Below are 15,678 nucleotides of genomic sequence, written 5' to 3' on the forward strand. Positions count from 1 at the left end.
TTTTATATGTATAAAATATAAGTAAGTTATAATGAAGTATATTATGTCAACATAATTAACGATAGGTAAACATTTTAATTACTTAATTGTTATAAACAATATCAAAATATCTTTTATATTATTTAAAAGATCAAACTGAACACAAGTAATAACGAGGATTAAATCCCACACAACACATCATTACTGGCCGGTTTAAATATCATCTCATAATATTTAACGCAACAATCACTGTATGGAGTATCAGAATCTGCCACAAATAACACAAAAACTTATGGACCGTTATGATGCTACATCCAGCCATATACCATTTACCACATACAATGAATGTTAAATAAAAATCCTTCCCCCCAAAAAATAAACAAAACATCACAAGCACAAGTCATACAACAATAAAAAGAAACAAACTTACCAACAGAGCATAGACTAGAGACATTGTTACCCCCGGATTCATAGAGCCTTTTGACAATAGGTTTAAAAAACTTTGTGATATACAAATTTCCACTTTTTGACCGACGTAAAGAGTCGAAACTAGTGTGTTTCGAAGTCAATTTTAACCTTGTAGTAAACTAAGAATACGGTCTGTGAATTCGGGGGTTAATTCTCAAAGCTGGGATGCTTGAGTCCGGCGGACTTGTGGAACCTGAGCGCTAGCAGGTCCAGTATTCTGAACACCACGTCTCTGTTGATGTCCTTGTGGCTGAGACTTGAGACTGTGAGGGTCACTGCGTTTGTTAGCGTCTCCTCGCCGAAGAGGTATAGGGGCGCTGGGGAGATAAAAAAAGTTATGTTAGTAAAGGTATGTTTCGAAAATGTAATGGATAACTAGTGGAAAGATTAATCAATAATTATTCGATCGTTCATCGAGTCTAACACATACATAACGTCTTGTAACGTCTTATGGAATGTTTAGGGGACATCTATCTGAAGAATTCTCATATACTCTCTATTAAGTATCTATCTATAATTTCTAGACGACCGAATGGCGTAGTGGTTAGTGACCTGACTACTGAGCCGATGGTCCCGGGTTCGATTCCCGGCTGGGGCAGATATTTGTTTAAACACAGATATTTGTTCTCGGGTCTTGGATGTGCCCGTAAAATGGCAATAGGCCCGCCCCCTATTACATTGGGACAGACATAACACTCTGGCGAAAAGTGGGTGCAGCAATGCACCTCTGCCTACGCAAGGGAGTACATTAGTACAAGGCGTGAGTGCGTGTGTGTGTGTGTGTGTGTGCGTGTGTCTATAATTTGCTTATTAGCGACTATGCATTCGTAACTACGTGAATCTGTAGAACCAAAAAAACCACGCAACCTACCCGGCAATCGCTCCAGCACAACCCTGCAAGTCTCCCTCACATCCAGGGCGGCCGCACCCCCCGCGTCCCCCGCGCGCGCCTCCTCCCTCCCCCGCTCTGCATCATCAGACATGTGCTCGAAGGTGCTGAAGATTTGGCGCTTGAGCCAGCCGGACAGCTCGGCTAGCCAGCCCTCGATCAGGGACTCGGATATGTCTAGGAAAGATTACCCGTAATTATATTAATACGATGTGAAAATTAATAGGCTGTGAACTTCCAGAAGGTCTTTACGGGTCCCACATTGAACAATACAGAAAGAAAGAATTCTATAATATTGCAAAATGTAACTATAATTGGGTGGGTGTTCTAGATAACGTTCAGATATATCTCATATCTCAGTTTGGACTGATTCAACCCAGCTCAAGGGTTTGTTACTAACACTAGGAAGGAGGTTTTGAATAGGATAACTTCTTTACACTTACCAGCCAGTAGCACTGTCGCCAACCTGTGAGCCACGTGAGACCCCCCGATAGACGCTTCACTGGCGAGCGCCGCCGCCGCCAGCCACGCCGCGCCGCCTTCCTCTGTGATAAACATAAATAAATTGGTTATTACATACATATATATTTAAGAAGTTACGTGTATTGGAATAATGCAGAATTTAATATGGAGATGATGACATTACAATGAAACAGGGGTGTTAATGATCTAAGGTGTAACTAGGCATAAGGGTGCTTTTCTACCAGAGATGGAATTAACTATTCTAAGTTGCTATGGATGCGTTTCAACTGTATATTAACTAGTCCACAAAGCATAGCCTGAGAGCTGTCGTGCAATCGGCACGTTTAATACAACAAGATAGAGTCGAGGCGCGCCTTGAAATTTCGTTTATCATCATATAGAGCGACCCCCCATAGCCGGCCTCAGTTAGAGGTGAACAATGGCTAAGAATAAGAAGAGATATTTGCTATGGCAGCCACACTCGCCGAGACAGGCCGAGCGCTAGTGTGTACAAGGCGCTCTCGTCTCGTCTCGCTCTCGCCCTCATCTCGATCTCGCGATCGGTGGCTTTCAGGTTTTTTGCGTCGATTGTCGCGTGAGTCTTCAGTTCAAATGTTAGAACGAGTGTGTACAGGCATGCTCTCGAAGAGTCTTCTCGAGCGAGCCTCTCGTCGAGACGCTCTTGTCGAGTGTGTACAGCCGCCATTATAATATTCTAGTCTATGAACTTACCCAAGTCATCATGGTGCTTGTGCGGCGGCTCCATCAACTGGTCCAGTGAGTCCAGCGCGGCCTCCACGTGCGAGCCCGCGCGCCGCGCGCCCACCAGCCGCGCCACCGCGCCCGACACCTGACCAGAATATACACTATAGTACACCATAACATAGCCTATAAGGTAACGCTTCATTATTCCGAAGTAAATCATAACATCATGGCAGTAGAAAAAAAGTGAGGCACCCAAAGTATGTCGATTCCATTGTTGCGACGAGCCCGACACACACACAATCTACCTACCTAGCACCTACGCACCCACACACTCTCATGTCGCCGTCATTGCTGTGCGTCATTTTTAGTTTGCGAGATGCCTTCCGTCTTTTTCTCTACTTCCATGCATAACATAAAGTGTGTAGAAGCGGGACGGGGCTCAGTGAGCTGGTCAGTGAGTCCAGCGCGGCCTCCACGTGCGAGCCCGCCCACCAGCCGCACCACCGCGCCCGACACCTGATACCAACATAAGTTAGATATACTTCGGTTCACGAATTATGGCCAAAAATATGAACATAGGCATAAAGATACCGCAAGATAAAATACTCTTTATTGCACACAAACAGAAATAGTTTCACAAACATAGAAAAGAAAATAACTAGTACAATCGGCGGCCTTATTACTAAAAGTAATCTCTAATATTATGTATTATACAGGACGTTGCAGTATGGTACTTTCCTTATGTGAAGATTGAAATACTGTATCATCGTTTAACTGTATGTATTACTATATTGTTGTTATAAGTTAGCCGAAACGGAGTGATGACTTTCAGAAATTCGCGAATCTCACTTCGATCTACGAAAATTTGCTGGTACTTTTGAACATTTTCTTTCTTTTTCGGACACTTAAAAAAATCGCGCAAAATGCTTCCATTTTTGTGTAAAACAGTCCCCAGAGTAAATAATAACGATGTGGTAAAAAACCTGCTTCCATACGTTTTTAAAACACAATCACTTACATTAACGTCACACGCGGCGGGCACATAGGTCCAGTTGCTCAGCGCCCCTGCGCCCCCTTCACTTGCCGCCCCCTCCGCGCCCTCCGCCCCCACCGCCGTGCGCAGGCTGTTAAACACGCCAGTCACTGTGCGCTGGAATAGCCTGCAAATAGACAAAAATAATATATTTATTAAAAAAGAAATGTAAACTTTATCTTGAATATACTTTATTATACCGAACAATAACTACGTGTTGACCTTAGCTGTAAGCATTATTGGATTTAATCATACATAAACAAATAAAAATATAACTTTGGAAGGAGCTTCATGATAAACAGATAAACGATATCAGACCATAATCGTCAACATACGCATTTTCTAAGAAGCGTCTCAACACCCCTCATTCTGATTCGATATATACTGTATTCATTCTTATTTGGCGAAAAAGGTAAACAATCTTTTTAATTAAAATACTATTAAACAAATAAACTACGGCCAAAATAAATGGTTTGATTACAAAATCAATCATTTTTGCTTGTAAGTATTTCATTTGTCATTATGTTTTATTTTATAACTTAGTTTTTAAATTAATTAAAATAAAAAGACACTCCAAGATTGCTCAAAATCTACGACAAGGAAGAAAAAATACATTATACGTTGGGTGTTGCAAAAAGGGTATACTAAGCCGAAAGGGGGCAATACCCTGTATACCTATTTCTAAAGGGATCTTCATCATCATCAGCCCTCTACCGCCCACTGTTGGGCACATAGCCCTACTTTTATGAAAACCTATTTTGGCTTAGTCATATAATATGATGATACCTGTCTAGTCTCTGCATATTGTTGGAGGATTGCGGCGAAGTAGTTGTGCGTTCAGAGTTCATGTCGTATTCATCTGAAATTAATAATTCATTCATTTTATCACTTTTTGCATAGGTTAAAAGCATATTCGTAGGCCTTATCGTCAAAAATAGGCGTCCCTCAAGGATCTATTCTAGGACCATTTTTATTCCTCATTTATATTAATGACTTGCCTTTTATGGTTGAAAAATTGACTAATATAGTTTTATTTGCTGACGATACTTCTTTGCTTTTTAAAGTTAAAAGAAGAGAAAATAATTTTAATGAAATTAATTCAATTCTATCTGACATACACGATTGGTTTACCGTTAATAATCTTCTATTGAATTCTAAGAAAACGAAATGTATTAAATTTACACTGCCGAATGTTAGACAATGCGATACTAACATTATTCTAGATGGGAATAAATTGGACCTAGTTAATGATACTGTCTTTCTTGGGATGACTATAGATTCAAAGTTACAGTGGGGACCTCACATTGAAAAATTGTCTGGAAGGTTGAGCTCCGCAGCTTTTGCTGTACGGAAAATTAGACAGCTGACCGACGTTGAAACCGCAAGATTAGTTTACTTTAGTTATTTCCACAGCTTATTATCGTATGGCATTTTGCTTTGGGGTAGAGCAGCTGATATTGAAACTATATTTGTATTACAGAAAAGAGCCATCCGCTCTATATACAAACTTGGTTCCAGGGATTCATTGAGAGAACTATTTAAAGAAATTAACATCCTTACAGTTCCATGTCAGTTCATTTTTTCCAATTTAATGTATGTACGAAAGAATATTTCAACTTTTAATACAATTGGCAGTAATCATGACATTAATACTAGGAACAAGCATAAGCTGGCTTTTCCAGCGATGCGTCTGGCGAAAGTTAATAAATCGTTTTTAGGGTACTGTATTAGATTTTATAATAAGCTTCCAGCAGAAGTTGCTCAAATGCCAGAGAATAAGTTTAAGTGTTACATTAAAGAGAAACTCAGTAAAAAAGCTTATTATAAAATTGATGATTACTTAGAGGACGTTAATGCATGGCTGTGATAAGTAGTTAGCTCTGCTCATATTATTATAATAATAATTATTAAGCTTATATGTATTGTATACCAACTAGTTTTAAGTCTTTTTTTGAAAAGATGGCTCAGGAGTTTCTTGCCTCCGTTCTTCTCCTTAGACAGAAAGAGCCCCCCCTTATCCGAACGGAGAGTAATTTGTAAAAATTGACGTTCATCAGAAAATTTTATATTTGTACGATGAATAAAAAAAATTGAGTTTGAGTTTGAGTTTGCAATCTTAATATTCATCTATGTTTTTTTTAAGCTTTTAATCGTTTAATTATACAAATTACTACTCTGTACCTTAGAGGTAGAAAGTTAAGTTTTACATTCATTCTTGCTATATTATTGTAAAAAAAATCTTTTTTTATTGCCGTTGTGTCTACTCTGAGGTACAGAATTAAACCATGGCTTTACGGCTTTACCAATAAGTGAACATAGATAGATTGAGTACTCTTTATATGTAACCCAACACACACAATACATACACCACACAAGAAATAATTAACAACTTTACATAACAACTTAACTAATAAATCTCTTCCAGTTAACCTTTGGGTGGATTGACTAAAGCTAAATATAGTAATACCTGCGAGTGAAGCAGTGTCCACAGGTTTGCTGTTGTGGTGCAGCGTGCGGCCGCGCGTCTCCTCCGCGCCCTCCCACCAGATGCTCTCCTCAGATGTACTACAATATATAATTTATATATTATGAATTATATAAAATAAAGAGCGAGGAAATAAAGTGTAACATTTAACAACTAAGCACAGAAAAGAAGCGCCGTGGTGGTGGTAGAGTGCGATCCAGATAAGTCTGCGCGTGACCGCTGTGGGAAATTGCTCTCTAATTATACATAAATAGGAGAGGAACTCGTGATGATGATGATGAACTTCCTCAGAGATGAGGAAAAAATAACTATCTAAGTAAAGTGAACAACGGCCTTATAATGATTTAAAAGGGCTTGTATTTAAACCTCCACCAGAAATTATATGATACTGCCGCCAATAAATTCGAAATCTCCGCCAAAACGGATAAATCATCACCAAATCATGCTTCCCAAAATATTTTTGAAATGAACCAAATTATTTTTTACTGCATACTGTAAAACTATATTGACACCATTAAAATTTATTTCAAACCAAATAAAGTATATCATCGCTATATAGATGTAACCAATATATTCTTTTATCAGTATCATTTTAATAATAGTTTCTAACCAAAAAAAGTAAAAGTAAATATTAAAAATTAAGTTTATACCAAATAATAAAAAGCTTATCCCAAAACAAAGTCACTTGTTAAATTGCTTTATGAATTAATTAAATCATTAGTATGTGCCTAGTAAAATCTATCCGTTACGCCATCTCGACTCCCATTCGTGTGGCCGAGGGTTTGAATTTTGCCATGTACCAATAAATTCTATAGAAATAAGGAATTGAAATACAATTTATTATAGTTAAGTGCTTGGTGCTTGGGGTTTCTCTGATGGATCGTATCAGATATGAGGTTATCTGTCAGAGGACTAAGGTTATTGACATAGCTGTTAAAATATGCAAGCTGAAATGGCAGTGGGCTGATCATATCTGCCGAAGAACCGATAACTGTTAGGTAGACGAGTTCTCGAGTGGAGACCTCGAACAGGCAAACGCAGCGTGGGACGCCCTCCTGCCCGCTGGACTGACGACCTTAGGCGGGTTGTGGTTGGATGAGGAAGGCCGAGGACCGAGTGTTGTGGCGCTCCTTGGGAGAGGCCTATGTCCAGCAGTGGATGATTATTGGCTGATGATCATGATGATGATAGGTAAATGTATGTATATGAGTATGGGAACACCCAAATATTCCGAAAAACTTTTTTCCGAATTTGATAACACCGAATATGTAATTTACGAAATATTGCAATACCGATTTTTTAAAATACCGAATTATAAAAATCACGGAAATTATAATTTCGAATATTATAATCACGAATATTTATTATTACGATTGTTAAATATACGAACGTTAAAAAATACGATTACTTTAATATACGAAAAATAAAATACCGATTTATTATAATCACGAAAAATTAAAATCCCGATCGGAAATATGATAATTCGTGATTTTGACAAAAAAGCATAAACGTCTTTAAAACTTTAGAACCTAAACCAAAAAATTGGTGCGACGACGAGCAAAGCAAGGAGGAGCGTGTTAGGTGCACAAAGATGTCTTAAAATAAAGCGGAACGCAGCGGAACGTTTAACATACGGCTTAAAATACATATTGTTAAATAGAAAACTATTTGTTGTTAAGTTTCACAACAAATCAAAGCATACGCACTTTAAAAACCCTGGAACCTAAACCTAAAGATAGGTGCGACGACGAGCAAAGCGAGGAGGAGCGTGTTAGGTGCACATAGATATCGAAAAACAAAGCGGAGCGTTTCAAATATAGAGTAAACAAAGTTTGTCAAGTTTTGTTAAATAGTAAACTATTAAAATTTGTAGTACTTGTTGTTAAGTTACAGAAAAAAGCAATACAATTGCTCGGATTTTTACGGTGTTTAATCTTAAAAAGCTTAGGACCTAAACCTAAAGATAGGTGCGACGACGAGCAAAGCGAGGAGGAGCGTGTTAGGTGCACATAGATATCGAAAAACAAAGCGGAGCGCAGCGAAGCGGAGCGGAGCGTTTCATATAAAATAGCTTATTTATTTTTGTTTCTTTACGGATTATGATGTTAATAAACACTGACTATTCACTAAGAAAAATTGCGGAATTTGTATTTTCGGAATACTAAAACTTCGGAATTCGTAATTTTAACAATTCGATATAATAAAAAATCGTACTTTTGAAACATCGAAATAATAATATTCGGAAAATTGACTTTCGTCATTTTAATAAATCTGTTGTGTGAAATTTCGTTCATTATACTATTCGTGATTTTCGCTATTCGGAAACTTAAAATTCGGGATTGTGAATTATTCGGAACTATGAAATTCGTAATTATGAAAATCGTTATTTTCATATTCGTAAAAAAGTAATTCGGAATTCTGTAGTGTACCCATATGAGTATGCCGGCACGGGGGGATGGCGCCGCTCAAATTTGACCTTGTCCAGAAGAGGTGAATTTTCTTGCGATGTATTGAGGTCGATGTACTAGACATCAATACATTGCGTCCACAAATCGCATCGCGCAAATTCAAAATTCATGCCGCACCACTCTTAAAGCCGCAAATGCCTACATATTAAAATTAACAGGTAAATCGATTACCTTTAAACTATATTTTATATTGTTTTTGGGTAGGATAATTTGGTGATGATTTATCCGTTTTGGCGACGAAAATATTTTCTATTGTAAACTTGCAATTATTTGGAGGCGTGTTTATTTATTTTGGAACGTAAACGTTTTTTTTTTGGGGTTTCGATTTTGGAGTTGATTTAATTAAATTGGTTTTAATTTTTTTTTTTGGTGCAACGTATTAGCGTACAATAATTTTTTTTGGTGATGATTTAAATTGTACCCATTTAAAAGTACTTAACAATAAAAATAGAAATAATTATATAAAATTAAAACCGAAGTTAGAATTTTGACAGCGCGCAGACTTATCTGGCGCAGACTCTAGCAACTTATTAATATGTCATTATAATCTGTGGTGGTGGAAAATACAATAGAACAAATCACATTTCTCACCTAGACTCAGCATCAGCTCTCTGCCTCAACAGACTCCTCAGTTTCGCAATACTAGTGGACAGATCCGCCGCCTCTTCGTACTGGGGCTCGGGCGAGTCCGGGGGCTCCACGGGGGCCGCAAGGGCTGCGGGGGCTGCGGGGGCGGCGGGGGGCGAGCGCGCCGGGAGCGGGGACGGGGGTAGTGAGCGCTTGGGCTGTGTAGAGACTGGCTGAGGGGAGGACAGGAAAGAATGCAAGTTAGTTTAAGAGAATAGTTTTGGCAATAGTAGGCTTGTCTTCATCAGGTTTTTGCTTCCAGTAACTGTGACAGCAGCAGCAACCAAGAGAGTATCGTTTATAATGGTAAAGTTGCAGAAAAACTTTGGTATTTGTAGTAAGTACTGAATCAAATTTAATTAACAAGAAAGCCACATTATTTACTAATTTTGAATGTTTTTGTAACATTAATAAGTATATTAATTATATATATATATATATATATATATATATATATATATATATATATATATGTCTATAGACAAATGTAGAATTGACAACCTAATAAACCGAATAAATGAAATCTCTCACACTATTAAAATCAAATCTTTTATTGTTTTTACAACAGCATCACTCACCACGCTGTCCTGTGACGTCACTCGCTGTTGTTTGGTGAGAGGGGGGGCGCCATTACTGGGGGGGTCTTCTGTGAATAGTTATGTTTCTTGTTAATAGAAAATAATGTTTCCTTTAGGTAACTTCAAAATTTTAAGAAAGTTTCCTCAAGTCAAACTCAAAGTGAAGTGTTTTTATTTATCGTATAAATATAATTTTTTGTGATGAACGTCAATTTTTACAAACTACTCTCCGTTCCTCCAAGGACTGTCTTATCTTTAATACGCTGTATACTTAGATTTATTGTAGAATGCAAATTATTATTAATCACTATACTGTTTATTGTCTATACGAGAAGGACCTATATCGTCATAGGTAACGAAAAATTAAGCCAAGCGACTTCAAATCTTAAACTATTTTTTACTAATCACCAGTGATATAAGATCCTAAGGGCCTGTTTCACTATGTCTGCATAATGGCTACTTGTGGGTTGTGGGATAAAAAACATGCTTTCACTCGCTGTAATTATGTTTTAGACAGTGACAGCATGTTTTTTATCCCACAGGTCACAGGTAGCCATTATCCAGACATTGTGAAACAGGGCCAAAATGTATAATAATACCCACCCTTATGTCCCCCGTTGCTGAGCGCCTGGTAGTGTCCCCCCTCCCGCTCCCCCCGCGGCGGGGGGGAACTCTCGTTGCTCTTGTCTTTGCCAGACGGGGACTTGTCTTTTTCCTGGAAGATAAACATAATGTTTTGTTACTTTTTAAATGATGGTGTAGGTTTTTGAATTGTGGCTTAGCATGACAATAAAGTAGTTTAAAGTAAAAGTGCGAAATCTGTCGGCCCACCATTTTCTTATAGTGCGTGTATGAAAAGAGCCTCCTAGAAAAACATATCGCCTGTTCCTCAAATAACGGTCGGCCAATCCAATTGGTTTGTCACCAAAACGATAAACGGATTAATCCTCTTCATGTAAAAAAGACTACTTATTTTTTTTCTTATTTTTGTTAAATATTTTGATCATAAAAATTTGTGAGTGTATGTATGTATAAACTATATCATCTGTCATCTACTAACTACAAACCCCTCACCTGAGCATGGTCATCACTGAGTCCGGTGAACCGCAGTCCCTTCTTGAACCCGGCGATGCCGAGGTCCAGCAATCCTTCCATCATGCCCGCCGCTTCGTCCTATCAACACAATCATTATAGATTTATCATTTGTTCTTGCTGAATTTTAAAGTCTGTTTTTAAAGCCTTGTTTCATCATGTCTGGTTAGTGGCTTCCTGTGAGATAAAAGACATGCTGTCACTCTCTGTTATTATTTTTTAGACAGTGACAGCATGAATTTCATCCCACAGGTAGCCACTAACCCTACATTGTGAAACAGGCCCTTAATCTCAGATACTAAATTGACAGATTTTGAACGGTTCATCAACAGTCGATTGTCCCGCCAATAGAACGATACGGCACTTATTCGCAGGTCAATCGATTGTTGATAAACCGTTCAGAATCTTTCAATTTAGTATCTGAGATGAAAAAACAGACTTTAGATGATTTTAGACTACTGCAGTAGCGATAAAATCTAAGTTGATGAGTTGAATTAGTGTTGAAGCTACGTATGTACAATAATAATATTATGTATAGGTACAATAATATAGGTATTTACATTAGTACCTAGGTTAGTAAGTTATGTATATTCTAGAAACTAGCACTTTTGTAAAGAGAAGAGAGTAAAAAAATGTTTTGGTTAAACTAGTACAAACTATTTAGTCATAACGTTTTTATCTCTTCCCTTTAATTTGCTACACTTGTTCTTACTTATTAACTTATAAAATAAATAAAATTTGTCTTAATAAATGCTTATGCCGAGTTACAGAAAGGAACTTTAAGCTAATGTCGGCATTAATTTAAATCTATCACTGTCTCTTTCTGTCCGTATATTATCAAAACAACGCAGCAATACATTTAAGGTCGACATAAGCTTAAAATTCCTTTGAGCAATGCGTTTGTTAAATAGATCTATTCCTTTCCAGTTACATAAAGAACGCAATCATGCAATAAGTACTTCAATTTGGGTGAAATTAAACGCGCATGCACACTCGAGCACACAAGTGTGTCAATGTTGTATCATGCATTGTAGCACAGATAATTCATTTACAACCACATTCAAAGAAAATATCAACATCAACCAATAATAGTCCACTGCTGTGTCCACTCTTTCAAGAAACGCCACAACATTCTGTCCTCAGCCTTCCACATCCTACGGCTAATCATGACTCTATCTCGTTGTACCTACTAAACGTACCATGGAAGTAATAATTACTTACGTACAACGAAGTACTTATTACTTTCATGAAACGTACCGATTGTATGACAGCTCTCGTTTGTTTGATTTATTTGAAGCTAGAGTGAACCTCGTGGATCGAAGGTTTTTGCCGGTAGCCGTTAGCAGTTGGATAAGGAGGGCCTCTCGAAAGTCTATGTCATACAGTGGACATTTGCTAGCATAGATTTAATGATCGAAATACTATAATATGTCTATTATAACTAACATTGATCATGCTCGGTGGGGGAACACTGCAGAACATTGCAATAGTGCGGAAGTCACATGCTGATTGTGTGTGCTGTTTTCAGATTAAAGAGATCTTTAGTTCAGAATAGAGTAGGTGTGTGAATATAGAAACCGATAGTAATGAACTGATGATTCAAATATGTAGGTAATAATAGAAATTATAAAAAAATACTAGACATGATATACTTTTCTATTCTAGAATAGAATAGAAGATATATATTATTGTGTCTGATTTAATAAAGAAAATTATTTGATTGACTTAGGCATTGCTGTACGTCTACCTACTTCAATTTAAAGTATTATTCAGTAGGACATCTGATAAAATTAATATAGTGTAATAATTCAAGTAGAAAAATAAACTTCAAAGTGATGGTCAGCAAAATAGGCACAGTTACAACAGCGTTATATTATCTTTGATTTGATACTCATTCCTAATTCAAACCATACCTACTAATAACTTTCTCCTCACTAAAATCAAAGCCACTTTCACTGACCACCACCAAAAAACAAAAGAAAAACCAGCAAAGCGACAGAGCATGCAAGAGGGCTAACATACACCGGGTTGTTTGGACTCGCTACGAGTGTGGGTGTCAACCTGCAGGTCGCCTATTTTACTCTTAGCCTGGTGCACCGTGGTCTGGAGGTCTTTCAGCAGCACCTCCGTGGGCTTCGGACTTGACTTCTTGTCTTTGGGACTCGTTTCTCTAGAGGGCTCTATGTCCACTGTGTCTTCTTCGCCTGGAGTTGAAAGGGGTAGGGCTTTTAGTAAGAGTAGTAGCTGTTTATAGTTTTATCTTTTCTAAAGACTTAAATCGCCCAAACAAAGTTAAAAACATGCGGCACATGGCCTTCAAACAACTGAACTGGTTTTAAAAACATGGCTAATTATATATGAATAATCTTAATCATAGTAGTCGATCCATTCCAAAAGCATATTAGATGTGATGCGAAAATAAACACACACACACACACGCATATATATACACATAATCATGTGTATATATATTCACATCGACGAAATATCAGTCATAGCCCTAAAGAATATAGTGACCTTATGGAGAAATGACCTTATACAAAAAATAATAAATTCAAAACTCACCAAACCACAGCGGCGGCGGCGCATTAGCCCTCCGTCCCTTCGCCTCAGCCTCCTCCCCCTCGCCCCCCCACAGCCGCGACAGCACCAGCTCCCCGCCCAGACTCGCCTCGTCTAGACTCCCCTCGTCTAGACTGGCCACGTCAAGACTCGCCACGTCTAGACTGGCCTCGTTGAGGCTGGCCAGCAAGTCCTGGCCGAGGCTGATGCATTGCAGGTCCATGTCTGTTTCCCAGGTCTTTACACTGCCTAAGGATAGGAGGTTATGTCAGGTTAAGTAAAATATAAGAAATGTTTTAACTGATGTGGAACACTTTTTAAATGCTATACTTACAGAAAATTCAACCATCACTTGCTATTCTGTACTATTTAGGCGTAGTATACTTATAATTTTATACACACAAGGCAGCAATATAAAAGATTTTCGTTTCAGCACCTTTTTATTACTTAGAAAGTGAGCAAGATTTAATATTTTCAGATTTTCGAAAAAGTTTACAATATTTAAAAAATAACAATAAAAGTTTCACCTACCCTCAATAATCCTATCATAGATTTTCACTTCGCTCTTCCCCTGCCTTCCCCGGCGCTGCCTCATCACCGGCGACGCCTGCACCTCCACTGGCACTTCCAGAGCATCCTCCAGTGTCACCACCTCCACATCATTGTCTATGGAATCATCCTGCAACTCTTCTTTGATTGCCCTGTGGAGTATCGGCGCTGTGGTTTTAGTAATCAGCGTTGATAATGCTCCTTCAATTGTTGTTTCTTCAGCTTTCTTTGGTTCAGCTTCTACTTTTGGTGGTGAGTCATTGTTCTGGTGATTAAGAATAGCTTCTGGTTTGTCAGTGGTTTTTATTACTTCTTCTTTAACTACCTTCATTTCTACAGGCTCAGCTTTTGTATCAGAGAGTAGAGTCAGTAGCTTATTGTTTAGCCAGATGGGATCAGCTATGGTGCTATCAATAAAAATGTCAAGCTTTTTGGATAAAATACGAATAAGTAACTCTGAATGTGGTGTGTCCCATAACTCCCATGGAACAAGTTCTTTGAATATTATTCTGAGTATGAGAATGCAGTGGTCTGCAGACTGCATTTTCTTTTTATCATCATTAGATATTGGGTGGGTTTTCTTGTATAGAGATTCTACGGTGGAGTTTTGGTTATTTTCATGTCTTTTCAAAGCCTTCTTGTACTCTTTCAAGTGCATTATCAGCACGGAGGTGGCGTCTATGCACACTTCTTTTGTCTCTATTTTGTTGCAGATCTGGAAACATAAATAGTATTAATAATTTTAGTTAATAAGGATAATCACCTCCTAGCTTTTACATATCTACGGCCTATTGTAAGAAAACTTATGGCAACTGTACAGCATCTGCACTGATAAAATTATATAATTATGATGTATTGATGGAAGCAAAGAGTTACACTAGAACAATTTATTTTAAACCTACATTGCACAAATGCACTTAATTATGAAGAATTGAAAAACTTAATTAGTTAATTGAATAATATAGAACACTTGTGAAGGTGACACATTCAGATAATTACATGGTTTTGATGCGTATATGAAATTGTATTACTTAATTTACCTGAAAAGCTTTCCCAATCATTTGATCCAACATTTGCTTGCACGCAAACGGGAACCCAATCTCCTGCGATATGAAGGGCACATACCACGAGGACACCAGCCTCCTCTCGAGCACCGTGGAGATGACGCTGAGCTCATTCGTGTCATATTCCTTATACTCTTCAGAGAACTTCGGGGGACGCACTGGCTTAGGAAACTCAGGTAAAACTCTCGTTAAAAAACTCAAAGAAGGATATTCCTTAAATACCTTATCCACGTCATATTTCAGAGGCTTATTACATCTTATTAGCCACTGAATCACCTTTAAACTGCAGGTTAAAGATACGAGACACAAAAATACGGTGTAAATGGGAAACCAAATCCCGGTTATGGGCGAAATATCGGTCACATAGTTGAGGAGAATACAAATAAATGAGCCGCTGCAGCAGAATAAAGTCAAGGATTCCAGTAAATTTCTCTTTAGCAGCATATTAAGTTTAAATTCTTTAAAACTTTGCCACAAAAACGCGATATCGATTTTGTAAACACATGAAATGTCAAACTCGACGTGTTCCATTTCTCAAAACATGCGCTGAATCTCAGAAAAAGTTAAAAAGCGTCACGAGAATGTCACCAAAGTGGTTGAGAAAGGAAAGGAATGGTGAGATCATGGCCCCTATAAAGAAACATACGTTGGCAAAACGTTGCTGCAACGTATCTGCAACTCAAAGAAAATTCAATTTTAAAATGCACCAGTAATCCA

The 15,678-nt window shown here is 37.9% G+C and overlaps 1 protein-coding gene across 1 annotated transcript; it reads right to left on the minus strand.

Annotated features, from left to right (window-relative positions):
* Positions 1–68: 68 nt before the first annotated feature.
* LOC105393391 lies at positions 69–15,568 on the minus strand. The gene is made up of 15 exons (XM_048625519.1): positions 14,938–15,568; positions 13,880–14,612; positions 13,352–13,597; positions 12,809–12,990; positions 10,769–10,867; positions 10,298–10,409; positions 9,695–9,762; positions 9,081–9,289; positions 6,004–6,101; positions 4,323–4,395; positions 3,522–3,663; positions 2,531–2,648; positions 1,780–1,881; positions 1,319–1,513; positions 69–764 (listed from the first exon to the last, which is right to left on the minus strand). The coding sequence occupies exons 1-15, from the start codon at positions 15,490–15,492 to the stop codon at positions 595–597; spliced, it is 3,102 nt and encodes a 1,033-aa protein (XP_048481476.1). The 5' UTR covers positions 15,493–15,568; the 3' UTR covers positions 69–594.
* Positions 15,569–15,678: the final 110 nt, after the last annotated feature.

Source organism: Plutella xylostella, chromosome 14 (genome assembly GCF_932276165.1).
Source record: "Plutella xylostella chromosome 14, ilPluXylo3.1, whole genome shotgun sequence".
Taxonomy (NCBI): Eukaryota; Metazoa; Arthropoda; class Insecta; order Lepidoptera; family Plutellidae; genus Plutella; species Plutella xylostella.